This window comes from Ovis canadensis, chromosome 25 (assembly GCF_042477335.2).
Source record: "Ovis canadensis isolate MfBH-ARS-UI-01 breed Bighorn chromosome 25, ARS-UI_OviCan_v2, whole genome shotgun sequence".
Classification (NCBI taxonomy): domain Eukaryota; kingdom Metazoa; phylum Chordata; class Mammalia; order Artiodactyla; family Bovidae; genus Ovis; species Ovis canadensis.
In genome coordinates this window covers 46,166,317-46,194,095 of record NC_091269.1, presented here as the reverse complement: position 1 = coordinate 46,194,095, position 27,779 = coordinate 46,166,317, and the positions used below count along the sequence as shown (strand labels likewise).

General features: G+C 36.9%; 1 protein-coding gene across 2 annotated transcripts in view; it reads left to right on the top strand.

Annotated features, from left to right (window-relative positions):
* MICU1 (mitochondrial calcium uptake 1) overlaps window positions 1-27,779 on the top strand; it is a 238,321-nt gene that overhangs the window by 35,477 nt on the left and 175,065 nt on the right. The window contains exons 2-4 of one of the 2 annotated variants that reach the window (XM_069572031.1): window positions 4,979-5,140; window positions 5,579-5,753; window positions 13,875-14,037. In XM_069572031.1, the coding sequence (XP_069428132.1) occupies window positions 4,980-5,140; window positions 5,579-5,753; window positions 13,875-14,037 (499 nt within the window). In that variant the 5' untranslated portion in view covers window position 4,979. The remainder of the gene's footprint in view (window positions 1-4,978; window positions 5,141-5,578; window positions 5,754-13,874; window positions 14,038-27,779) is intronic. The other variant, XM_069572032.1, reaches the window with a different exon arrangement.

The window sequence follows — 27,779 nt, the reverse complement described above, 5'->3', positions numbered from 1 at the left end:
GTCCATGGGGTCATTAAGAGTTGGACATGACTGAGCAGACCTCAATCACTAGGTTGCTTTCTGAGGCATTATTGGGCCTCAGCCCGTTCATAGGGCTGGTAAATGACAAAACGTCAACCTGGGCCTGCCTTTATTTTTCTCTGAATGAGAAAGTTTAAGTAAACTCTTTCCCCAGAGTAATCATTAAGTTTTATTTGCATCATCTAAAAATTTTTCCTAAATTAAAAAGCTTTACATATATTTTACATTATTTAATTGGTGTGCACATATTACCTTGTATTCTGTCTTTAAACTTCAGTGAAGATGCTTGTTTGAAATACTCTTTGTCTAGATGAATACATAAGCATAGTTTTAAAAATGAAATGCTATGTCATAAAAATCTCCATCTGATATCTTACCCATTTCCCAATCCTGACAACACTATTGGTATTGCTTACTTTTATTCATATTGGTATAGGACACACACTATTGGTGTGTCCTTCCAGAGTTAATAAGAATATACAAATATGCATTCTTATTTCCCCTCTTTTTCCGTAAAGGGTAGTGTACTACATATGCTATCCCACACCTTGCTTTAGTAAGATAACAGTATGTTTTGAAAATCTTTTCAAATATATACATAGTTTTTTTCTTTTTCTTTTAATCTCTATGTTTTATTGCCTTGTGTATATTATCATAGTTTAAGCAGTTCTCTCTTGATTCTCTTTGGGGTGATTTTTAGTCTTTCAATGTTTATTTCATGGGCTTCTCTGGTGGCTCAGATGGTAAAGAATCTGCCTGCAGTGCAAGAGACTCAGGTTTGATCGCTGAGTTGGAAAGATCCCCTGGAGAAGGAAGTGGTTCCCTACTCCAGTATTCTTGCCTGGAGAGTTCCTTGGACAGAGGAGCCTGGCAGGCTACAGTCCATGAGGTCACAGAGGCGGGTTTGTTACAGTTATGATGCAGTGAATAACTGTCTACATGTGTAATTTCAGAGGTGTGCAAGAGTATCAGTAGTGTATTAAATCAGAATTGGAATTGCTACGTCATTGTATGCAACTTATTTGGGTGATTTTGATGGATATTACCAAATTGCCCTCCATAGATTGTACCAATTTACACATTCCTCAGCAATGCCATTTCTACAGCACTGCTAACAACTATGTTTTCAAATTTCTGGGTTTTACCAGCATAATGAGTGAATGTCAGTATAGTTTTTTTTTTTTTTTTAAGGACTTATTTATTTTTGGCCATGCTGGTTCATCGTTGCTGCATGCAGGCTTTCTCTAGTTGCAGATGAGGGTCACTCTTTGTTGTGATGCATGGGCTTCTTATTGAGATGGCTTCTCTTGTGAAACACAGGCTCTAGGCACTCAGGCTCAAGTAGTTGCAATGCATGGGCTTAGTTTGTGAAACACTGGCTTAATTGCTCCATGGCATGTGGGATCTTCCTGGACTAGGGATAGAACCCATGTCCCCTGCATTGGCAGATGGATTCTAAACCACTAGACCACCAGGGAAGCCCTCAGTATATTTTTAATTTGCATTCTTTTATTATGCGTGATATTAAGTATCTTTTCATAGCTTACAGAGCCATGTTTATTTCTTTTTTCAACTGTCTTTTTATATCTTTAGCACAGCTTTCTGTTGGCTTGTGAAATAATATTTAATATTTTCTAATGGTTATAATTTTAATGTTTGTATTACATTGTAGTCTATTATTATAAAATTGTTTATCTTTCTATAGTTGGATACTTGATCTCCTTTTCAAGTGTGGCTGTTATATTTATTTTATTTTGCTGTGAACAGTTAATTAAGAAGAAGACAATGGCACCCCAATCCAGTATTCTTGCCTGGAAAATCCCATGGGCGGAGGAGCCTGGTAGGCTGCAGTCCATGGGGTCTCGAAGAGTCGGACACCACTGAGAGACTTCACTTTCACTTTTTGCTTCGATGCATTGGAGAAGGAAATGGCAGCCCATCCCAGTGTTGTTGCCTGGAGAATCCCAGGGATGGGGGAGCCTGGTGGGCTGCTGTCTCTGGGGTCGCACAGAGTCAGACACGACTGAAGCGACTTAGCAGCAGCAGCAGCAAGGGTTATAATTTTAATATTTGTATTGCATTGTAGTCTGTTATAAAATTGTTTATCTTTCTATGGTTGGACACTTGATCTCCTTTTGAAGTGTGGCTGTTATATTTATTTTGCTGTGAACAGTTAATTAAAATGATTCCCCTTCCTTGGGTTGCTTATTTGGGAATTAAGAATTTTAGGCTTTGGTACTAATTAGCTATGAGTAAACTGCATAACTTATCTGGATCTTTGTTCCTTCACCTGTAAAATAGGGATGTTTAATTAAGTGATTTTCTGGTTCTGTGCCCCTTTGAAATTCACCGAAAGTGATACTTTAAGCATAATAGTTTAAAAATAATAGATATGGAAACACAGCAATGTTATACTGTTACAGGTTTTTGTTGTTTGTTTTTAACTAACTTGTTCTGTTTCTTGTTGCATGGATAATGCTTTTCTTCGTAACAAAATTGTCTTTTACTTGCTTCCCCTGACATTTCTTAATTAGAAATACCTCTTCATCTTTTTTCAGTTCACATAAAAGCTATTTTTTAGAGGCATGGTTCTTTTTGGAGTAGGATAAGGACTCTTAGGGCAGAGAAAAATGCACTGGTTTTGATTTTATTTAATCCATGTCATAAATGTACATGTTTATCTTCATTACTACATAACTGCGACCAATTGGCCTATTCAATTTTCCAGAAAGTGGATGTCCTTAAATCTGTTTAAATGGTCTCTTATCAAAAATTAGCACATTCAACTAGTTACACCATTTCTTCAGTACAAAGCTGGGAATTAAATTATAATAGTCTGTTCTCAGTGAGATAATTTTTTCCCTCAAGTTTACTTGGCATCTTTGGAAATTACACTAGAAAAGATGAACAGATGTATATTTTGTTGTGTACTTTGGAGAATGAGATTAAAATCAGTGGTGAAATGAGGTGTAGACAGTAACATTTGAATTACAATGCCAAATGTAAGTGGAATGTTCCTATAACTCAGGACCTCCAATGTTTAAAATCCTCTGAAGCCATAGCATACAGAAATGGGTTCTCAAAGCTAGTAAGTTTTGAACCATGTATATACTGTTTTAGTCTCTCCCCCTAACTGAAATAGATTAAATTTTGCATTATCTTTTTTCACCAGAGGTATGAGAACATGAAAGAGAGAAAACAAACCCTAAAACTCCTGTAGGTAGTTGTCTCATCGTAGATAAACTCTTCTTTGGGGAGGAGATGAGCTTACTTTGTGCACAGCTGTTTAGCAGTAGAGTTGAGACTAGATCTTGAGTCACTGGATTCCTATATTACTTAATGTTATCGTTATTATTTTAGTTTTTTTCCTGTTTGTCTTCCACATCTCCTATGCAGTTAGATTTTTTTGGGGCCATGCTACACAGCTTGCGCGACCTTAGTTCCCCAATCAGAGACTGAACCCAGGCCTTCAGAAGTGAGAGCACAGAATCAACCACCGGACTGCCAGGGAAATCCCTGGTCCAGCTTTTGATTGGTTGTTATTTGTCTTTCACATTGAAAACTTTCAAGTGCCCTTTTCTTACTGTTGTCAGTGATGAATAATGTTTTCACCAGATATGAGTATTTTAGTTATGCTTGTTTTTGTTATAGACAAAAGCAATGCTGTGTATGAGTGCACTTGTGGGTTTGGAAAATGTTAATTTAAAAATGAATTGGAAGTTGACTGACAGGAAGAAAACAAAAGGACAATCTCCTTGGTGCAGGAATTTGCTAGATTATGTGCAATAAAATGAGGTGACTTCTAGGATAGGAAGGGATGTAAGAATTGTGTTGCTGAAGCTTAGGTTATATGACATAGAAAAAACTAATTATTTCCCACTTTATCTGTAAGGGCAAGATTTAGCTCCAACTTTGATGTTGGAGCTAGGTTGAATGAAGGAGGCTAGGAGAAAGATATACTTGAGATTATAGGTATTGATCTCAGAGAAGAGTCAGTAACCAGCTCAGGGAGACAGCTAAATAGTCTAACTTGACTTGGACCCAAACAACAAAAGACATAATATATTGGGGCTGAAAAATGTACTTAAATGTACAGGGCCAGTACCTGTGTGATTTGTAACTTGACATTTTTCACATTAAAGTAAAATTTGTTAAATATTTTAAGCAGCTATAATGTAACAACCACTGTGTTAGACTGTTTTCAGAAAGGTAAAGAGTAATTTTGACCTTAAAGGAAACTCAGAACCAAGTGTGTATGTTGAAGGTGGGGGCAAACTTATTTATGTTACAAATATGTGAATATGTGAGTATATGTACAAAGTACAAGATAATTTAAATCAGGACGAAGTAAACTATGCTTTGAGAAAATCAAAAAAGAGAAGCATGGTTACTTTTTGTGATTTAAATGAATTGCCACTACAAAAAGTCATGTAATCTAGAAGAAATGCCTGTTTCTCCTTCAGTCACTTGTGGATGGCTTTACAGCGAGTTCTTTTGGTATAGCACTTAGCAAATTTCTCAGACATCCATAGCTGCATCCTCACCACTGTCTGATCTCAGCCCAATTGGGAGTGGCGCTTTACAGATATATTTCTTTTTTGTTGCTCTGAAATAGCCCTGTTAAGTAGTGACTGCTCCCTATATCTGAAGTCTTTATCCCTTAGTACTTTTTTACCTGTTGTAATTAATAATGCTTTATATTAAACTTTCCCTTTTCAAATTACCATGTGGTTTCTTCTAATTGTACCTTGACTGATATATCAGGTTTATGGGTCATAGTATTTGTCTCATTTGATTGTTCTGAGGATTTAATGGGATAATACGTGGTATTGTCAAGTGTTTAGAATACTGTCTGCCATTAAATATCTAGTGTTTATTGGCTTTAATACTGTTATTATCATGATCATCACTGTCACTGCCATTTGCTAGGAATAATATTTCTACTTTTTGTCCATAGGATGTTTCGTCTTAACTCACTTTCTGCATTGGCAGAGCTGGCAGTGGGCTCTCGATGGTACCATGGAGGATCACAGCCCGCCCAGACCAGGCGACGGCTAATGATGGTGGCTTTTCTTGGAGCATCTGCAGTAACTGCAAGTACTGGTCTTTTGTGGAAAAGGTGAGTGTTAACTGACCATCCTATTCCTGCGTGTACTTCTGTCCTTCCAGTTGTCTCTTTTATGGAAAAGGCGTTGATTTCTGGCTTAATATTCTATTATATGAGTATACTATATTTCTTTTATCCATTTTATCTATCAGTATATATTTGAGTTGTTTCCATGTTTTAGCTATTATGAGTAATGCTGCTATTAACATGAGTGCAAAAATCTCCTCATGACCCCGCTTTCAGTTCTTTTGGATATATAATCATAAGTGGAATTGCTGGATTTTATGTTAGTTCTATTTTTAATTTTTTGAGCAACCTTTTCTTGTAGAACTTTTAATGAATTTCATTGCTGTCACTCCTGCTAAGCTCTACCTGAGAATCTTTATTTGTTTAATATGGTGGACCTTCTTGATTAATAGATTTTTTAATTTTTATTTTTTGCATATCCAGGGCCCTTGCAGAATCTCCACCATCTGCAAACAACATCAAGAGTGAACTTGGTGATAAAGGGAAGAGTAAAGAGGAAGGGGAAGATTGTAATGCTGAAAAAAAGGCTGCAGGTGTTTGTCTTGAGCCTTATCCAGAAGAGAAAAAGAAGAAACGTTCTGGATTCAGAGATAGAAAAGTATGGAACACAATCTTATAAATTAATTAGAACTATAGTTAATTATATTTTAGAATAATGCTGTTGAGTCTTTTATCAGATATTTCAAATGATTTATATTCTCTGAAGTGATTCATTTCTTTGCAATTTTCCATCATGTTCTAAGGCAAATGTATTCTTTTAATGTGAAGTTAATTGGGGTAGTGAGAAGAATATAGGATTTGTAATCAAGATTAATATATCTTTTCTTTGTTCTTCAATTCAACTTTGTAAGGTGATCATTGCTTTTTGGATCTTTCTCATGCTGAATGTTCTCATATATGTGAAGCTGAGTCTGTGATATACTGATCTATGATGCCAAATTATAAAGGCAGAAGAAGATCTCTTTGGAAGTCTACAAATCAACTACTTTTTGAGGACAGCATAAACTTTACATAACTCTAGCATTTAAAATCTTTAACAGAGTATATTGTTGTATATAGCTTTACCTGTGAAAAGTTTTAGCTCCTCTCTAGTAATCCCTGTGATGGTGGGTGTTTGAATTCAGCAGACATGTGATGAAAAGTCAAAAGGCTGAATTTCTTAGACATTTTGCATGTTCACATTGAAATTCAGAAAATTACCTTTACTTGCTAAAAAATGTAACTAATCAACACAAGATAATTTGAGTTACTTTATGTGTGCTGGGGAGCATGTATAATTGCAAACAAGAATAGTTCCTTTGAGAATTCGGATCTTCTGTTTACTTGGAGGAAGCTCTTAAATATGTCATTCCCCAAAACACTTCTGGTTAAAGTGAATTTGAACAGAATTTATGCATTACAAGTTAATTATCCATCATGCCATGTTTCCAAAATGATACATCTATTTAATCTTTTGCCCTGAGTGAACTTAAGGAAAGTTCAAATTTATCTTGCCACCAGCAGTTTCATTTATAGTCAAATGTTACATTTTATAATGTAGGGCTAAAATGACCCAAATAAACATTTGTTTTTGAATCTTCCATTTTCTGCTTCTACTTTCTACTTAGCAATTGAGTTGACTATATCCTATACTTCACAGAAAAAATAAAAGCTATCAGTGTAGTTTACTTAATTGGTAACTCCCAAAGCTATAAACCCTTTTTAATCTAAATCTGAAATATAGTCTTTATCTTTCACTAAAGTCTCAGTGAATAGGCAGTCATCCCATTTGTCATTTTGTCCCTGCAAACCTATTTAAACACTTATTCTTTCTCTATCCTTTTTTTTAGTTACTCTTTGTTATTCATTCTTTTACGTAGTCTTATATATAGACATGTTGAAGACTCTTCTCTCATTAATTAAATTATAAGCTTCATTTTTAGTTGTAGTACATATATACAATGGAATATTACTCAGCCATAAAAAGGAATGCATTTGAGTCAGTTCTAATAAGATGGATGAACCTAAAACCTATTATACAGAATGAATTAAGTCAGAAAAAAACAGATATCATATATTAATGCATATATTTGGAATCTAGAACAGTGGTACTGATGAACATATTTGCAGGGCAGTGATGAAGACTTCCGTTGGTGGCTTCCCTGGCGGCTCAGATGGTAAAGAATCTACCCACATTGTGGGAGACCTAGGTTCAATCCCTGGGTAGGGAAGATTCCCCTGGGGAAGAGAATGGCAACCCACTCCAGTATTCTCACCTGAAAAATTCCATGGACAGAGAAGCCTAGAGGGCTATAGTCCATGGGGTTGCAAAGAATTGGACATGACTGAGTGACTACCACTTTCCCTTTCAATGGAGACACAGACGTAGAGAACAGACTGTGGATACAGGGAGAGGGAAAGTGGAAAGGGGGACGAATGGAGAGAGTAGCATGGAAACATATAGATTACCATCTGTAAAATAGGTAGCCAATGGGAAGTTGCTGTATTACTCAGGGAACTCAGACCAGGGCTCTGTGACAACCTTTCATCAAGGTGGGATGGAGTGGGAGGTGGGATGGAGGTTCAAGAGGAAGAGGACATAGGTATACCTGTGGCTGATTCATGTTGATATATGGCAGAAACCGACATAATATTGTAAAGCAATTATCTTTCAATTAATAATAAGCTTCATTTTTGATCATGCACTTTTTTCTAAATACTATCCTATTCAGATTTTTACCCTGGAATACCAAACTGCTACCGTCTTTACATGCTGCCTTTGATATCGCCATGCCTGCATGCTCAGTACTCAGTCATGTCCGTGGCTCAGTCTTTGTGGCCCCGTGGCCTGTAGCCCACCAAGCTCCTCTGTTCATGGGATTTTCTAGGCAAGAATACTGGAGTAGGTTGCCATTTCCTCTTCTGGGGATCTTCCCACCTCTCGTGTCTCCTTCAATGCAGGCCAGTTCTTTACCTCTGAGCCATCATTTTCATGTAAACTTTTTGCTTTTGTTCTTTTATGTTCCCTTGATTTTTCTGTAATATTTTAAATATCCAATGAGAAAAATAGAGACTACTATAATAAATGTACATGTACCCACACTCGTTTTTATCAGTTTTTAACATTTGGCTATATTTGCTTCAGTTTTTTGTGTTTTCCTTTTTTTGTAAGAAGAAACAGTGAATATAAAAAATACATTGTTGTATGCTCTAACCTCATTTTTCTCTCTTCCTCTTCAGATGTAAACAAGTGTCCTGAATTTGTTTTTATTCCTGTGCATGGCCTGGTTGTCTTGTGTGTTTTATTTTATTTTAATTTAAAAAAATTCTCAAGTACAAAGATCTAGGACAGTCATATCACTTAGTTCATGGCATACTATTGTTGTTAGTTTGTGCATGCTTCTCTCTTTTATTTTATTTAGCTTTGTTTTATTTTTTTTAGTTTTAATTTTACTGTCCCTTTTGAAACCTCAGGTTCTCAATTCTGAAAAATTCTTACACATTGCTTCAGTACTGATTCACTGTCCTTTCTTTTCTTTTGGAATTCTTTTTAAATGTCCTTTCTTTTCTTTTGAATCCTTACGATGCATCCTGTATATCTTTTAAATATTTTTCATGTTTTTTTCTTGTTAGTTCTTCCAGTACTCCCCCAAGGTCTCTTTTCTTTTTCTTCCAGTATTTTTTGTGGTAAACACACCGTAACATTTACCATCTTAACCAGTTTTGAGTGTATGGTTTAGTGGTAATAAAAACATTCATAATATTGTGCAGCCATCACCATCATCCGTCTTCATAAATGTTTCATCTTATAACACTGAAAATCTATACCCATTAAACATAACTCCCTACTATCCTCTCTCCTCAATCCCCCTAGCAACCACCATTCCACTTTCAGATTTTTGAATACCTAAGAAAGAAAAACCTCCTACAAGTGGATTCATATAGTATTTGTATTTTTGTAATTGGCTTATTGCACCTAGTTCTCAAGGGTTATCATGGTGTAGCATATGTCAGAATTTCTTAGGGCTAAGTAGTATTCCACTGTATGTATATACCATGTTTTGCTTATCCATTCATCTGTTTATGGATATTTAGGTTGCTTCCACATTTAAGCTATCGTAAATAATGATGCTCTGAACATGGGTATACACATATCTCTTTGAGACCTTGCTTTTCATTCTTTGGGGTATATACCCAGAAGTGAAATTGCATTATCATATGGTAGTTCTATTTTCAGTTGTGTGTGTTTTTTTTTTAATGGAAGTGCTTGTTTTTATGAAAGCACTGTTTTTGGCAGTGCTGCACCATTTGACGTTCCCACCAGCAAGGGTTCCTCTTTTACCACATCTTTGCTAAAACTTGTTATTTTTGTTTTTTGATATTAGCTATCCTAATGGATCTGAGGTAGTATCTTGGTGTAGTTTTCATTTGCATTTCCCTGATGATCAGTGATGTTGAGCGTTTTTTCAAGTGCTTTTTGGCCATTTGTATATCTTCTTTGGAGAAATGTCTGTTTACATCCTTTGCCCATTTTAAAATTTTCTTTAATGGAGTTTTAGTAGTTTTCTATATGATCTGATCACTAATTTCTGCGGATTACCTTTTTACCTACTGATATTGCTGTTTGATGTACAGCAAATGTTTTTTAACTTATATAAGGTACCTTTTTTTTTTGTCCACTTTATTTTTTTAATTGAAGGATAATTGCTGTACAGAATTTTGTGGTTTTCTGCCAAACAACAATAATCAGCCATAGGTACACCCATGAAGTCTTTCTTTTTTTTCTATCGTTGCATATGCTTTTGGCATCACATCCAGGAAAGCACTGCTAAATCTAGTGTCTTGAAGCTTTGTTCTACGTTTTCTTCTAAGAGTTTTCTAGTTTTAGATCTTTCATTTTGGTCTTTGATTCACTGTGTGTTAATTTTTGAATATGGAGTTAGATAAGGGTGCAACTTCATCTTTTTTAAAAGTTTTCTTGTTTTTTTTTTTATTTTTTGGCTGCATCTCACAGCATACAGAACTTCCTTGACTAGGGATCAAACCCGTGCCCACTGCAGTGGAATTGGAAGTCTTAACCGTTGGAGCACCAGGGACGCCCCCAACTTCATTTTTTTGTATATTTTTTGTTTTGTATGTGGATATCTTGTTTTCCCAACATTATTTGTCAAAAAGACTTTGCTTTCTCCACTGAATGATTTTGGCACCCTTGTCAAAAATCATTTGATGATATATATGAGGGTTTATTTCTGGGCTTTCTTTTCTGTTTGTTTGGTGTATATGCCTATCGTTATGCCAATACCACATTCTTCTTATGACTGTAATAAGTTTTGAAATCAGAAAGTTAGAGTCTTCCAGCTTTGTTCTTCTTTCAAAATTATATTGGTTCTCTGGAGTCCCTTGAGATTCCATGATGGACACATAGATTTTTTTCTATACCTTGGCTATTGTGAACAAAGCTGCAATGAACATGGAGTTCAGACACCGCTTTGAGATGCTGATTTCATTTCCTTTGGCTATATACCCAAAAGCTGGATTATTGGGTCATATGGTAGTTCTATTTTTAATTTATTGAAGAACCTCCATACTGTTTTCATAGTGACTGAATCAATTTAACATTTCCACCAGCAGTGCAGAAGTGTCCGGTTTTCTCGATACCCTCACCAATACTTGTTATCTGTCTTCTTTTAAAAAAGACAACAACAAACTTTTTATTTTACATTGGAGTATAGTTGATTAGCAATATTATGTTAATTTCAGGTGTACAGCGCTGTGATTCAGTTTACACATGCAAATATCTATTTCAAATTCTTTTTCTATTTAGGTTATTATAGAATATTGAGCAGAATTCCCCCATGCTATACAGTATTCCTTGTTCATTATCTGTTTTAAATATAGCAGTGTATACATGTCAGTCTCAAACTCTGAGTCTGTCCCTCCCCTCACCATGAGTTTGTTCTCTTAAGTCTGTGAGGCTATTTCTATTTTGCAAATAAGTTCATTTGTATCATTTACTTAGATTCATATGTAAGCCAATATCATATGATATTTGTCCTTCTGACTTACTTTACTTCATATGATAAACTCCAGGTCCATCTGTGTTGCTATAAATGGCATTATTTCATTCTTTTTAATGGCTGAGTAATATTCCCTTGAGTATATGTACCACGTCTTCTTTATCCATCCATCTGTCAATAGATATTCAGTTTGCTTCCGTCTCTTGGCTATTGTAAACAGTACTGTATTGAACACTGGGATATATGGGTTTTTTTCAAAAAAAGTTTTTCTCCAGATACATGCTCAGGAGTGGGATTGCTGGATCATGTGGTAGCTCTATTTTTAGTTTTTTAAGGGGCCTCCATATTGTTCTCTGTAGTAGCTGTATCAGTTTACATTCCCATCAACAGTGTAGGAGGATTCCCTTTTTACCACACCCTCTGTAGCATTTATTGTTTGTGGACTTTTTGATGATGACCATTTTGACTGGTATCAGCCCCTCATTATAGTTTTAGTTTGTATTTCTCTGATACTTAGTGGTGTTGAGCATCTTTTCATGTGCCTTTTGGAGAAGAAACAATATTGTAACAAATTCAATAAAAACTTTTAAAAAAGCTAGATTGCTAAGTGAAAAAACACAAAAATATACTATACCATATATCTATATTAAACTCTAAAAATGCAGAAATGCAGGAAGTCTGTTACTTTACCTATTATTTCAAACTAAAACTAATCAGTAATATTCAGCAGTGTATTTTTTGGGTAACAATGAAGAATCTAATTTTCAGTCTGTAAATCATTGACTTTTAAGTTGTTCTTTTTCTACTTTTATCTTACATATGATTGACTTAACATTTTAGTTGACAAAGCCATCTTTGACAGTAGCTGTAGCTTATATCCTAAATATTACAAACTGATTATTTTTGTTTTGTAGCTGGTATGACCCAGCAGATGTAGTAAAATATAAAATGCCTTTGGTTTAAGACTTGTAGCTAAGTTTCAAGGCTGTTAAGGGGTTGAAAGGTTGCTAAGGGAATGCTTAGTGTGTCTGCCATGTGCCAAATCTATTGAAAAATTTTCTGAAATCAGTATTCAGACTTTAATGCAAATTACCTTTAGAAAGATTCCTGTCACGTATAGTTACAAATTAGCATTCCTTTCTTGGTGACTGAGAGCACATCTGGTAATGGAATTGAGTCCATTGTTAACCAGCTGCTCTCGGTGACCTCAAAGTGACCATCTAGCCAGAAATGACAGTTACAGTAATAGCTGTATTAATAAAGCAAATTAAAACATTAATAATTTTTTTAAATATAGACATTGAATAATGTTTTTTATAGATATTGAATTCACTGATAGATTTTTTAAATTTTTATTTGAAGGATAATTGCCTTACAATATGGATTTAGATCCATATTGTATGGATCTAAATAATAATCCAATAATTGATCATATTGCCTTGACATAATTTATAGCCAGTTATTTATAAGATACTATTTAGTATTGGTTATCTCAACATATAAAATTCTAGTATGAGAGAAATCTTTTCAACAAAGTACTATTTAGGTTGTATAAGAATATTACGCAAAAGATAACAGTATTTTTGTATGTTTCATGTACAGATGGGGTCTTGGGGGCTAGATAAAGAAATGGACTTTTATATTAACATTATATTAACTTTTATATTAGCTTTTATGTTAATGTTATACTCTTTTAGTTAAATGTATGCCATATGTAATTTTGTTCCTATTCAAATATTTTCTTATGTTCTTCCCACATCTACTCTTTTCTAAATATGCTATATTTAAATGTTCTCTGGAAGTCTAATGTTTCAGTCCAAAGTAAAAGTCTTTGCTTCAGACGTGTTAATAATTGAGTTTCTGTGATATGTAATTTTATTTTTTATGCTATTAACGTAATTTATATTTGAAAGAGTTGTTCAGATCTGTGAAAGTCCCATGTCTGTTTTGTTTTAGAATTCAGGAAATTGCATGAAAGTAAAACTGTAAAATTAGTCCCTTCTAGAAAACTTGGTATTTAAAAAATGGTAGGCTCTCATGTGTATGGAGCCTTTGACTGAGACTTTTTGAATTCTTGTATGACATTTTTCTTTTGCTTGCTTTCAATGATTTAGGAAATTAGGAAACTATTCAAAAACTTCTAAGGCTTCCCTGGTGGCCCAGTGGTTAAGAATCCACCTTGGATTGCAGGGGACACTTGTCAATCCCTGGTCCAGGAATATTCCACATGTCTTAGGGCAACTAAGCCTGTGGGCTTACAACTACTGAGCCTGCACACCCTAGAGCTGAGATTACCTTCACTGGCAGCAAACAGAGAAAGCTCTCATGCAGTAATGAAGACCCAATACAGCCAAAGTTTAAATAAAATAAAGTTGTTTAAAAAGGGAGGGGATTTATATATATATATATATATATATATATATATATGGAGAGAGTTATGACTGATTTGTAATGCTGTACAGCAGAAACCAACCAACATTGTAAAGCAATCATCCTCCAACTAAAAAAAACACCTTAAAAAACATTCTAAACAAAACTTATACAATCATTGCTTCAACTGAGGTATGAATAGTAAATCATAGGTTTTTGAGACACAAGTAATTTCTAATATTAAAAAAAAACAGCTATAGGAAAAATGGTATAAAATTTCTCCCAAGTAAGAGAAAATACATGAAAATGAGAATTGCTTAATACAATAACACTTTCTGAATTTCTAATTTTAGGTGATGGAATATGAGAATAGGATTCGTGCATATTCCACACCAGATAAAATCTTCCGCTATTTTGCCACCTTGAAAGTAATCAGTGAGCATGGTGAATCTGAAGTGTTTATGACACCACAAGATTTTGTGCGATCCATAACACCCAATGAAAAACAACCAGAACGTAAGTTGCTACAGTGAAAAATAAGATTGTGGTTTTTATTTCATTATATGCTACTTTGTTTCTCTGTATCGCCTAAACTATGTAAGTCCATGCAATAATTATATTCACTGTGTAGCTGCTGGATGTTAGGCATTGTGCTAGGCTTTAGGAGTAGAAAGGGGAGCCTGTAATCTAAAATGTTGAGATTATACCCCTCTGGTTGAGATTCATTGCTTGTTATAAAACTATTCCTGAAGGCAGTGCATTACAGATGTTGCTCTTTGGTGGGATAGACAGAGATAGTAACAGGTAGTTTCAGGAATGTGATGATTTGTTAAAGAACAGGTGCTATGGCAGTGTAAGGGGCACTTAACTCAACCTGGAAGTTTAGAGAATGGTTTCTAGAGAATACTTTTAAGTTTGAATAAAAGTTTTGAAGAACAGAGGAAAGGATGTCCCATCTAGATGAACCAGCCTGAAGAAATGAGATGTGAGGAAAGAAAATAAAGGGCTTAATATTGTAAGTTAAAGGTAATAATTTACAAATGCTTTTGGGAGACATGGTGGGAAAAATGACTCTGTCATTTTCTTCAGTAAAAAAATCAGTTCTTTCACTGAAGCAAATCATTATGCTGCCCAAAATGGACAAAATCAACTTTTGGATCACTGAAATCTAATAAAAAACTGTTATAGCAACCAGGGTAATGTTTAATGAAGCCAATAGATTTTGAAAAGAAAGTGTTGTGACCTTTTGGTTACCTGCCTACCATGCCCTATTTCCCTGCTTAGCAGCAGTCATGGGAATGGCAGCCTACATTCCTTTTGTGGCTTACTAGTGATGGGGAATTCAGTAAAGGGCAACGTATACAGTTTTGTTTTTTAAAAAGTGGGTGTGCCTTTTAACTCATCTGATAGTTTACTGAGCTACCAGCACAAAGATTTGCCTTTTGTTTCACCCACCTCAAAATGTCATCTATTTAAAAAATTTAAAGACATGTATACCACCTATAACCCATCAGGCCAAGAGACGGCAGATAGGACCAGCAGCAGACTAAAAAGCTTAAGAAGGAGGATGAGAATAAAGACATTTCAGGGAATAAGAGCTTTGAAAGGCTACTGCCTAGGGAATCCAAAGTGATGGCTCAGGGCCTGATGCATACTTGGAAAAGACTTGAGTGGCCTTGTATTTCTTGTTGATAGTTGTGCTCCATGGAAGTGGAGGTAAGTTAAGGCGGAGTTATAGGAGAGACTAGCTAAACATCACAGAGAAGGCAGTGGCACCCCACTCCTGTACTCTTGCCTGGCAAATTCCGTGGACAGAGGAGCCTGGTAGGCTGCAGTGCATGGGGTCGCTAGGAGTCGGACATGACTGAGCGACTTCACTTTCACTTTTCACTTTCATGCATTGGAGAAGGAAATGGCAACCCACTCCAGTGTTCTTGCTGGGAGAATCCCAGGGGCAGCGGAGCCTGGTGGGCTGCCGTCTATGGGGTTGCACAGAGTCAGACACGACTGAAGCAACTTAGCAGCAGCAGCAGCTAAACATCAAAAGAGCACCCTAGCTCGGGGCCAATCTACAAACACTAAAATAGTTGGGATGTGTTTTGTTTGTTGGTTTGTTATTTTTTGCATCTAACATTTAAGGAAATTCTGTGAGAGCACTTGATGACTGCTTAAATAATAGAGCAGAAACTTCACTGATGACACATGAGGAAGAATAGTCTTTGCAAGAATAGTTTGGAAAAATCACTAAACAAAGTGATGACTGTAGTCCTCAGCAAGTTACAATGTCAGACTCTGGGAAAAAGAGAGAATCTGATTTCCAGAATTACGACATTGCAATATTAAAAATGTCTAATTTTCAGTTTGAAGAATTGCATGGCTTATCAACAATTATCAGAATAGGAGGGGAAAAAAAGAAATAGAAACCATCCCCAAGGAAATCCAGACATTGCGCTTACTAGACAAAGACTTTAAATCAGCTATCCTAAATATGCTCAAAGAGCTAAAGGAAACCATAGGCAAGGGGCTATAGGAAATAGGGAGTATTATGTATTAATAAATAGAGAATATTCATAAAGAATTAAAATTATGAAAAGTAATTGAGTAGGAATTATTGAACTGATGGTGAAGTGGTTAAGAATCCACCTGCCAATTCAGGGGCCACAAGTTCAGTCCCTGATCTGGGAAGATCCCACATACCATGGGGCAACTAAGCCCTTGCGTCCCAACTAGTGAGCCTGCACACCTCGAGCCTGTGCTCCACAACAGGAGAAGCCCCTGTGATGGAGAGGCCTGTGCACTGTACCTTAACTAAGAGTAGCCCTTGCTTGCTGCAACTAGAGAAAGCGTGTGCTCAGCAGCAAAGACCCAGTGCAGCCAAATATAATTACAAAATTTTAAAAATTATTGCACTGAAAAGTAGATAAAATAAAAAATTTACTGAAAGAGTTCAATATAGATTTGAGCAGCTAGATTAAATAATCAGAATCTTGGCGATAGGTCAGTTGATGTGCAGTCTGAGGAGCAGAGCAAGAAGAATGAATACAAATGAATAGAGCCTAAGGTACTTGTGGGACAAAAGCAAGAATACCAACATATGCATAATAGGAGTCCCAGAAGGAGAAATTAAGACAATTTCTGGATAGTAAAAGCAGAGGAAGTTTGTTGCTAACTGGAATCCTTTAGGCTGAAATCAAAGTATATTGAATAGTAACCAAAATCATACAAAGAAAATTTTTTAATGATAAAGACCTGTAAAGGTATATAGGAAAATAGAAAAGTCAGTATTGTTTTTGGAGTTTTAACTCCTATTTTGTTTTCTATATGAAGAAATTTGTAAAACAACAATTACAGATATGTTAATGTTGATTCAAAGTAGATTATTAATTTAAGATGTTAATTGTAATCCTCAGGTTAACCACTAAGAAAATCACTAAAAAATATACAAAAAAGGCAATGAGGAGTGAATTAAAATAGTACACTAGAAAAAAAAATCAAACACAAAAGAAGGCAAGATCAGAGAAATGAAGGGATAAAAAAGACATGACATATAGCATACAAATAACAAGATGGAAGAAGCAAGTCCTTCCATATTAATAATTTAAATCTAAAACAAACTCACCAGTTAAAAGACAGAGACTGACAGGAGATTAAAAAATATGATCTACCTATATATTGTCCACAGGAAACTCACTTTAGAAGAGTGTTGCGTGCCTGCTCAGTCCCTCAGTTGTGTCTGACTCTTTGCAACCCATTGACTGTAGCCCACCAGGCTCTTCTGTCCTTGGAATTTTCCAGGCAAGAATACTGGAGTGGGTTGCCAATTCATACTCCAGGGCAGCTTCCCAACCCAGGTATCGAACACATGTGTCTTGCATCTCCTGCATTGGCAGGCTGATTCTTTACCATAGGACATTATATGAAAAATCATTTTTACATATAAAAGGGTTAGTTCATCAAGCAGATATAACAGTGATAAATATATGTGTATACACCCACCAAATAACAAACTCCAAAATATGTGAGAGAAAGATTGACAGAATTGAAGGGAGAAATCGTTTTACAATAATGGTTAGAGACTTCATAACCCTGTTTCAGTGGTGAAAAGAACATGTAGACAGAAGGTCATTAAAGAAACGGAGGACTTAACTCTCTATGAACCAACTAAATCTAATAGACATATATAGAACACTTCACTCAAGAGTATCAGGATACATTTCTTCTCAAGCGTACATCAAACATTCTCCAGAATAGACCAGATAGACCATGTGTTAGGCTACAAAACAAATCTTAATAAATTAAAAAATAAAAATCATCAACAAACCAGACACAAAAGGCCACTTATTATATGATTGCTTTTTTTAAATTTTTATTTTATATTGGGATATTATTTCATTTGTATAACATATCTAGGTAAATCTAAAGATAGAAAGCAGGTTGTCAGTTGCCAGCAGCTGGGTTGGGGGAATGCGAACTGACTGCTTAATGGGCACAAGGTGTTTTTTGTTTATTTTTGTTTTGGAGTGATGAAAATATTTGAAATTAGACAGATAGAGGTGGTAGTTATATAACACTATGAGTGTACTAAATGCTGCTAAACCAGACAATTTCCGTTGATTGCACCGCCTTTTTAGCTTTTGAATCTTTTGAATTAGTTTTAACACCTTGTTTTGTGACATGTGGAAGGAGAGATTAAAGATGATGTGTGTAAGACAGAGAAAAAGGATTGCGAGATATATTCCTGGGTTTTATGATGGCAAAATATTTTGTACTGTCAAATTATTTCTAATACCCAGATGAAATCTAATATGTGGCAATAACTTTAAATAAAACTGTACTTTGCTTCCAGTGTGACAGGGAAAATGAAGCAACACTTTAGGTAGGTTAGTAAAAATTATCTGGTCATTTAAGGAATTTCTCCCCCTTTGGAAATCATTATATATTCTAATTGCTTACATACATTTTGGCATTTAACTTTGTAGTTTTGTTTTTTAATTATTGAAAGACCTGTTATATCGACAGAATGGTTACTAAATGTCTCGTATGCCAAGCATATTTCTGATTTTGATAAAAAGTCAGAATAATGAATAATTGCTTTTCTTTTAAAATAATAATCATGAGGGAAAATTGTAATATATTAAAATGAAATTCAGGAGAAAATTTGGCTTCATTTTTGTTTGCTCATGAACACAAATTTCCACAAATGTTGATGTAGCAAAAGTAAAATATATATTATTCCAATGTGGGTTGAAACAAAGAAAAGAATGAGGCTGTTTTTTTGTAGTTGAATTTGTCATCAGATGGTTGGACTCTAGCCAGTAGCTCATATTTCAACTTTGTTTTGTCATGGCTTTCACACATACTGTATCCCAGGATACCTAACAGATCTAAACTTGTAAGTTTTAGTTTTAGAATAGTTCAAAAATAATCACAAAGCATACACAGCCCTAAAATTAAGCAGTTTTTAAGTGCGTAGAGTGCTAATGAATTTCAGTAGCAAGCTGATTAAGAATATTTTTGTACTGAATACCAAGAAAGTTTAGAGTAGCCATAGGTAAGCAGGAAGGACATTAAAAGGACTAAAAATATGTGGTGTATGACTTGAATATGTCTCATCTCCTTTCTGTGCAGCCTTTATATCATCAGCATCTCTGTGTACAGTGGATAAGACAGTTGCTTGCTGCTTGTAGTAACCAATTTTGCATAGCTAGCCAATGACTTGGAGAAGCAGCAGTATGGATAGAGTTTTTAAAGTACTTTGTAGAAAAACTTGAGCTTTGGTCAGAGCAAAGAGGATCTCTGTTCCTTTCCACCGCGTCCCACTGGCTGATCTATTCATCTTGATCTGATTTTATCTACATGGAAGACAAAAGGGATGTGAAAAGAGAAGAGAGAGATCATACTATGAATTAACTTGTTCAGGACTCCATATTCTCCTTAGAATAAGAGTCATGCCCTTAGTGATACTCTTACTAGAGAGCTATTTTTTATCTTACCTAGAGCACTTTTCGGAGAAGGTGATGGCACTCCAGTACTCCTGCCTGGAAAAATCCCATGGGCGGAGGAGCCTGGTGGGCTGCCGTCTGTGGGGTCACATAGAGTCGGACACAACTGAAGCGACTTAGCAGCAGCAGCAGCAACAGAGTACTTTTCGCCTAAGACACATAATTATTATTTTTTTTTTTAGTTTTTTATTTTTTAAATTTTAAAATCTTTAATTCTTACATGCATTCCCAAACATGAACCCCCCTCCCACCTCCCTCCCCATAACATCTTTCTGGGTCATCCCCATGCACCAGCCCCAAGCATGCTGCATCCTGCGTCAGACATAGACTGGCGATTCAATTCACATGATAGTATACATGTTAGAATGTCATTCTCCCAAATCATCCCACCCTCTCCCTCTCCCTCTGAGTCCAAAAGTCCGTTATACACATCTGTGTCTCTTTCCCTGTCTTGCATACAGGGTCGTCATTGCCATCTTCCTAAATTCCATATATATGTGTTAGTATACTGTATTGGTGTTTTTCTTTCTGGCTTACTTCACTCTGTATAATCGGCTCCAGTTTCATCCATCTCATCAGAACTGATTCAAATGAATTCTTTTTAACAGCTGAGTAATACTCCATTGTGTATATGTACCACAGCTTTCTTATCCATTCATGTGCTGATGGACATCTAGGTTGTTTCCATGTCCTGGCTATTATAAACAGTGCTGCGATGAACATTGGGGTACATGTGTCTCTTTCCATTCTGGTTTCCTCCGTGTGTATGCCCAGCAGTGGGATTGCTGGGTCATAAGGTAGTTCTATTTGCAATTTTTTAAGGTATCTCCACACTGTTCTCCATAGTGGCTGTACTAGTTTGCATTCCCACCAACAGTGTAGGAGGGTTCCCTTTTCTCCACACCCTCTCCAGCATTTATTGCTTGCAGATTTTTGGATCGCAGCCATTCTGACTGGTGTGAAGTGGTACCTCATTGTGGTTTTGATTTGCGTTTCTCTAATAATGAGTGATGTTGAGCATCTTTTCATGTGTTTGTTAGCCATCCGTATGTCTTCTTTGGAGAAATGTCTCTTTAGTTCTTTGGCCCATTTTTTGATTGGGTCGTTTATTTTTCTGGAGTTGAGCTGCATAAGTTGCTTGTATATTTTTGAGATTAGTTGTCAGTTGCTTCATTTGCTATTATTTTCTCCCATTCAGAAGGCTGTCTTTTCACCTTGCTTATATTTTCCTTTGTTGTGCAGAAGCTTTTAATTTTAATTAGATCCCATTTGTTTATTTTTGCTTTTATTTCCAGAATTCTGGGAGGTGGATCATAGAGGATCCTGCTGTGATTTATGTCTGAGAGTGTTTTGCCTATGTTCTCCTCTAGGAGTTTTATAGTTTCTGATCTTACATTTAGATCTTTAATCCGTTTTGAGTTTATTTTTGTGTGCGGTGTTAGAAAGTGATCTAGTTTCATTCTTTTACAAGTGGTTGACCAGTTTTCCCAGCACCACTTGTTAAAGAGATTGTAAGACACATAATTTTACCCTCAATTATATTCAGTGGTTTTGGGTCAAGTTGGTTATGTAGGAGGATCCTGACCTCACCTTCCTTGCATGGACACTCCAAATCTACAACTGTATAAAGAAGAATAAGAAACTCCAAAACTAGATGAGCCACTCCTATACATCAGACAAATGAGAGAAAACCCACATCGAAATGGGTAGAAAAGGCTGAGACACAATCTCGCCATAAACTCCACTCCTGGCACAGTAACCAGTGGTCGGGAGGGAACTCACAGATCTGAGCTTCTAACTGAGGAGTGGGAGATTTAAATCTCGCATCTGGCACCCCAGCTTTTGAGACCTACACCTGCAAGGTAAGCCCCAGAATATCCAGATTTGAAAGCCAACGGGACTTGCATCTGAAAGACCCACAAGCCTATAGTGAACTAAAGAGCAGTTCTTTAAGTGCTCATGCCTGGCTACCCTGCAGGGACCAGTGCAAAGGTAGTTGAGTGAAAAGTGCCCAGTCTTTCTGTGTAAGAGGCTTGTTTGCTTATCTTACAGCACTGGCCTGAGAGGTAGACATCTAATTTAACACATACCTAGGAGCCTACTGAAATATTCTCCAAAGACAGAGGCTTGCACTTTCCCTCTGCCTTGTTCCAGGTCTCCAGTCTCTCCTTGAGAAGAGCTTGTGCATATCCAGTGCCCTGTTCTTTGCAGTAGCTGCCCAAGAGACACCCCTTGTTCACCTGCCTCTGGTGGGCAGCAGGGTTTATGTTCACAGGTTCCATAGGACTGTAACAAATACAGAAACCATTCTTAACTGGCTACCACCCTCAGGGCACAGCACGGATGTAGCAAATTGAAACACCGCCAGTATTTCTGTGAAACAGGTACCTTTGCTTATCTTGGAACTTTGGCTTGCGGAGAAGGCTTCTGGTTTAATACACATCCAGAGACATGCTGAAATACTTTCTAAAGATTGTAGAGGCCAGTAGGAGCCATCTTTGCATACCTTTCTGCCTTGCCCTAGGTCACTGGTGTCTCCCAGAGGGGGATTTGTGTGCATGTCTAGCATCCTGGTTTTGCAGCTGGCACCCAGGACACATCCTTTGATCATTTGCCTCTAGTGGCCACTGGAGCTTACATTCTCAGGTCCCATAGGGCTGTAACAAATGGAGAAACAGTTGTTAACTGATTAGCCCATGCCAGGGCACAGCACAGATAACCAGCATGAAATACACCCCAGTCTTTGTGTAAAGAGGCTTACTAACTTATCTTCATGGCTGTGGCCTGAGGGGAGGCTTCTAATTAAACACACATCTATAGTCTGACTATAAACTTCTTCAGAGACTGGGCAGGCCAGTGGGCATCATTTTTGTGTTCTCCCTGTACCCTGTCCCAGATTGCTGGTATCTCTGAACAGGGAGCTTGTGTATATGTTTGACTTTCCAGCTTTTGTGCCTGCCGATGACCAGTGGGGCTTGTGGTAGCAAACGAAGTAGCAATTCTTAATTGTCTATCACGTCAAAGCTTAGTGCCCAGTTGAGCGACTGAACAACAAACAAAAACAAAACAAGAAGTACAGATATACTAATTGGACGTATTCCCTGGTGGCTCAGATGGTAAAGTGCCTGTCTACAGTGTGAGAGATCTAGCTTCAATCCCTGGTTTGGGAAGATCCCCTGGAGAAGGAAATGGCAATCCACTCCAGTATATTGCCTGGAAAATCCCATGGACAGAGGAGCCTGGAAGGCTACAGTCCATGGGGTTGCAAAGAGTCGGACACGACTGAGCGACTTCACTTCACTTCACTTCACTTCATACAGTGGTGAAACCACCAGCATAATCAAAATGATGAATATATTCATCACCCCCTAGGATGTCTTTGTGCCCGTTTGTAATCCTGCCTTCCCACTTTTTCCCTGGCAAGTTCCAGGCAACCACTGATCTTTCCATCTTCCATATCCTTACTGGTTATCTATTCCTGTCTCTGTCAATTATTGAGAGAAGGGAGTTGATCTCTAACTTTTATCTGTGAATTTGTCTGTTTGTATCTTTTCAGTTCTATCAGCTTTTGCTTCAGATGTTTTGAAACTCTCTTATTAAGTACATGCACACTTAGGATTATTCTGTCTTCCTGGTGAATTGACCCTCTTTCATTATATAATTGACCCTCTTTATCCTTGCTAATATTTCTTTTGCTCTAAAGTCCATATAGTCTGATATTTATGTAGCTACTCTGTCTTTATTTGATTCACTTTTCATGGTACATCTTTTTCCATCATTTTACTTTTAACTTACCTATACGATTATATTTAAAATAGGTTTTTTATGGACCACATGTAGTTGGATCTTGTTTTTTATCCAATATGACAGTTTCTACCTCTTAATTAATATATTTAGATGATTTATATTTAATGTAATTTTTGATATGTTTAGATTAAGGTCTACCATTTAATTGTTTTCCCCTTTTATGTTACTCTTTTACCTCTTTCCTGCATTCTTTTCAGATTATTTGGAGTTTTTTTGTTTGTTTGTTTGTTTACTTATTTATTTTTGGCTGTGCTGAGTCCTCCTTGGAAGAAAAGTTATGACCAACCTAGATAGCATATTGAAAAGCAGAGACATTACTTTGCCAACAAAGGTCCGTTTAGTCATGGCTATGGTTTTTCCAGTGGTCATGTATGGATGCGAGAGTTGGGCTGTGAAGAAAGCTGAGCACCGAAGAATTGATGCTTTTGAGCTGTGGTGTTGGAGAAGATTCTTGAGAGTCCCTTGGACTGCAAGGAGATCCAACCAGTCCATTCTAAAGGAGATCAGCCCTGGGTGTTCTTTGGAAGGACTGATGCTAAAGCTGAAACTCCAGTACTTTGGCAACCTCATGCAGAGTTAACTCATTGGAAAAGACTCTGATGCTGGGAGGGATTGGGGGCAGGAGGAAGAGGGGACAACAGAGGGTGAGATGGCTGGATGGCATCACCGACTCGATGGACTTGAGTCTGAGTGAACTCCGGGAGTTGGTGATGGACAGGGAGGCCTGGCATGCTGCGATTCATGGGGTCGCGAAGGGTCGGACACGACTGAGTGACTGAACTGAACTGAGTCCTCCTTGCTGCACAGGGTTTTCTCTAGTTGCAGCGAGCACGGGCTGCTCGCTAGTTGAGGTGCATGGACTTCTTATTCCAGTGGCCTCCCCCATTGAGGAGCACAGGCTCTGGGGTGCACAGGCTCAGTAGCTGTGGCATGTGGGCTGCACAGTTGCAGTTCCCAGGCTCTAGAGCACAGGCTCAGTAGTTGTGGCATGTGGACTCAGTTGCTCAGCATATGGGAGATCCTCCTGAACCACAGATGGAACCTGTGTCTCCTGCATTTAGGTAGATTCTTCATCACTGAGCCACCAGGGAATCCCTGAAGATTTTTTCATATTTCATTTTAATTAATTTTGGCAGAGGAATTTAAGTATATTTTGTTGTGTATCTTTAATGGTTGCTACTGGGATTATAATATATCAATACATAGTTAATTTTTCACACTTTACTAAGAATTTATAGTTTACTGCTTCAAGTGGAGTATTCTCCCCAGTTTGTGGTATAGTATCATATGTATTAGGCTTCCCTGGTAGCTCACCTGGTAAAAGGATCCGCCTGCAATGCAGGAGACCCCAGTTCGATTCCTGGGTTGGGACTCCCTTCCTGGAGAAGGGATAGGCTACCCGCACCAGTATTCCTGGGCTTCCCTGCTGGCTCAGACGATAAAGAATCCACCTACAATGCAGGAGATCTGGCTTCAATCTCTGGGTTGGGAAGATCCCCTGGAGGAGGGCATGGCAACCCACTCCAGTATTCTTTCCTGGAGAATCCCCATGGACAGAGGAGCCTGGCAGGCTATATAGTCCATGCAGGAGTTGGACACAACTGAGTAACTAAGCACACATCATATGTATTAGAGCTACATAAGTTGAAAACTCTTCCAGATACTGTTTTAAGGTTTTATTTCGACTGCCAAAATAGTCTGTTAAATTTATCTGTAATAAGTATTAGGTATTTCTGTTGTTCTTTATTTATTCCTTAAGTTCCATATTTTCTTCTGGTATCACTTTCTTCACACTTGAAGGATAACATTTTTAAAGCAGTTCTGCTATTGATGAATTCTCTTGGTTTTCCTTCATTTGAGAACATTTTTATTTTGTCTTCATTCTCTTTTTTTAAGGTTTTTTTTCCCCCAGGTATTTATTTATTTATTTATTTATGACTGTGCTGGGTCTTTGTTGCTGCCCACAGTCTTTCTCTAGTTGTGGGCAAGCAGGCTCAGGAATTGTTATGCATGGGCTCAGTTGCCCCCAGGCATGTAAGATCTTCCTGGACCAGGGATTGAACCTATGTCCTTTGCATTATTGCAAGGCAGATTTTTAATCACTGAATCACCAGGGAAGCCCTGTCTTCATTCTTGAAAAATATTTTCACTAAATAAAGAAATCTGGGTTGAAACTCTTTTCTTTCAGCACTTTAAACTGCCTGTTTAAAAAATTTTTTTTCTTTGCCTTTGATTTTTAGCAGTTAGATTCTAAGCAAATGTTTATCTCTTGTATCTGATGAACTTGAACTATACTTTGTTTTGTTGACTGACATAAGCTGAAAATACAATCATTTATATAAAATTTTAGGATAATTTTCTGCATCCATTTTTTAGAATGAATTCTTTAAACTGAAAAATGAATCTCTAAATATTGAAGCTGGGACTTCTTATGTAAAATTATATAGTTTCCATTTACTTAAGCTCTAATTTTTAGATTTTATATATGTGATTATATATGTGATTATATCAAAATTATATATATGATTCAGTTTCATTTATGTCTTTTGACAAAATGAGTAGCTATCATCTTTAAAAGAAACCTCTTAAATGTTCACTCAAGAGCTTCAACTGAGACTATTCTTATTTGCACATTTACATTATTTTTAGTGTGGATTCAAGATGGGCAACTGCCATAATTTAAAAAGATTGTTAGACTTAAAATCGAAAACAATCATTTAATCCTTTTGAGGGTCATCTTTCTCATTAATGAAAAGGAGGAGATCGTGTTTAGGTCACTCTGTTAACATTAAATGACTGTGGGAGTTCTTTGAAGAGAGGTTTGAGAACCATAGAAAACACCCTAGGCATAGCAGCATAACATCCCGTGTTTCTAAGTTAAGACCCAAGAATGAGGGTGGAGAAATGGAAGGGGAGTCATCTGATTACATTTTCAAATAATACATGCTGTGTTTTCACCTTTCAGCATACTCTCCCTTCCCCACTGTAATTGAGCCTATTAGAATTTTAAGAGAAGTAGGGAGTAAGGATAGAATGAAGTAGTCCATCCACATTTCCCATATTTCACCCCCCAACCATTTTAAGAACTGATCTAATCCAACCATCCCCTTCATTTGACAGGTAAAGAAATCTAAATATAACAGGATGAACCAATCATGTATTTCAACTAAGTACTTTATGTCTGTATTTGCTTTTAAATGACAGGAATTGTCAGTACATGCCAGGCTGTCCTTACATGCCCCTTCCTTTTTTTGGGTAGATGCCCATGGTAAAATATGTTCCCAACTATAGTAAAGAGCATTCAATGGAAAACATAAATCCGTTCAAGTTAACTTTTGAATTCTTTTGGATATTATGGTAATAATGTGAAATGTAGCTAGTCTAAATTGAGATGTGCTATAATTGTAAAATACACACTAGATTTAAAAAACTCAGTATAAATACAATGTAAAATATCTCAATAAGTTTCATATTGATTATATGTTGAAATCATGCTGCTGCTACTGCTAAGTCACTTCAGTCGTGCCCGACTCTGTGTGACTCCATAGATGGCAGCCCACCAGGCTTCCCTGTCCCTGGGATTCTCCAGGCAAGAACACTGGAGTGGGTTACAAGTAAGTTTTGTTCATTTTACTTAAATGAGAAATGTTCTGCTAATACTTTCTGAATTATGTCATCTGTATTTCTGAATGAGAAAAGATCATGTATGACAGAAGATCTTGTATAACAGAAGACCTTGTATTGAGTCTCTGTTTTTCTATAATTCACTCTTCTATTTTCTCTTTTCCATTCTGTTGTCTTTTTGGCAGTGGTCCAGGGAGATAACTTTTTGTAATTTCCTGACAGTATGTTAAGAAATATGAGGAAATGAACAATCACAGTTTTGTTGTTGTTCAGTCGCTAAGTTGTGTCAACTCTTGCAGCCCCATAGAATGCAGCATCATGGTCTTCCCCATTCTTTACCATCACCCAGAGTTTGCTCACATTCATGTCCATTGAGCCAGAGCTGCCATCCAGCCACCTCATCGTCTGTCGTCCCCTTCTCCTCCCGCCCCCAATCTCTCCCAGCATCAGGGTCTTTTCCAATGAGTCAACTCTTCGCAACAGGTGGACAAAGTTTTGGAGCTTCAGCTTCAGTATCAGTCCTTCCAATGAATATTCAGGACTGACTTCCTTTAGGATGGACTGACTTGATCTCCTTACAGTCCCAAGGGACTCTCAAAAGTCTTCTCCAGCACCACAGTTTGAAAGCATCATTTCTTTGGTGTTCAGCCTTCTTTATGATCCAATTCTCATATCCATATATGACTACTGGAAAAACAACTGCTTTGATATATGGACCTTTATTGGCAAAGTGGTATCTCTGCTTTTTATTACGCTGTCTAGGTTTGTCATAGCTTTCCTTCCAAGGAGTAAGCGTCTTTTAATTTCATGGCTGCAGTCACCATT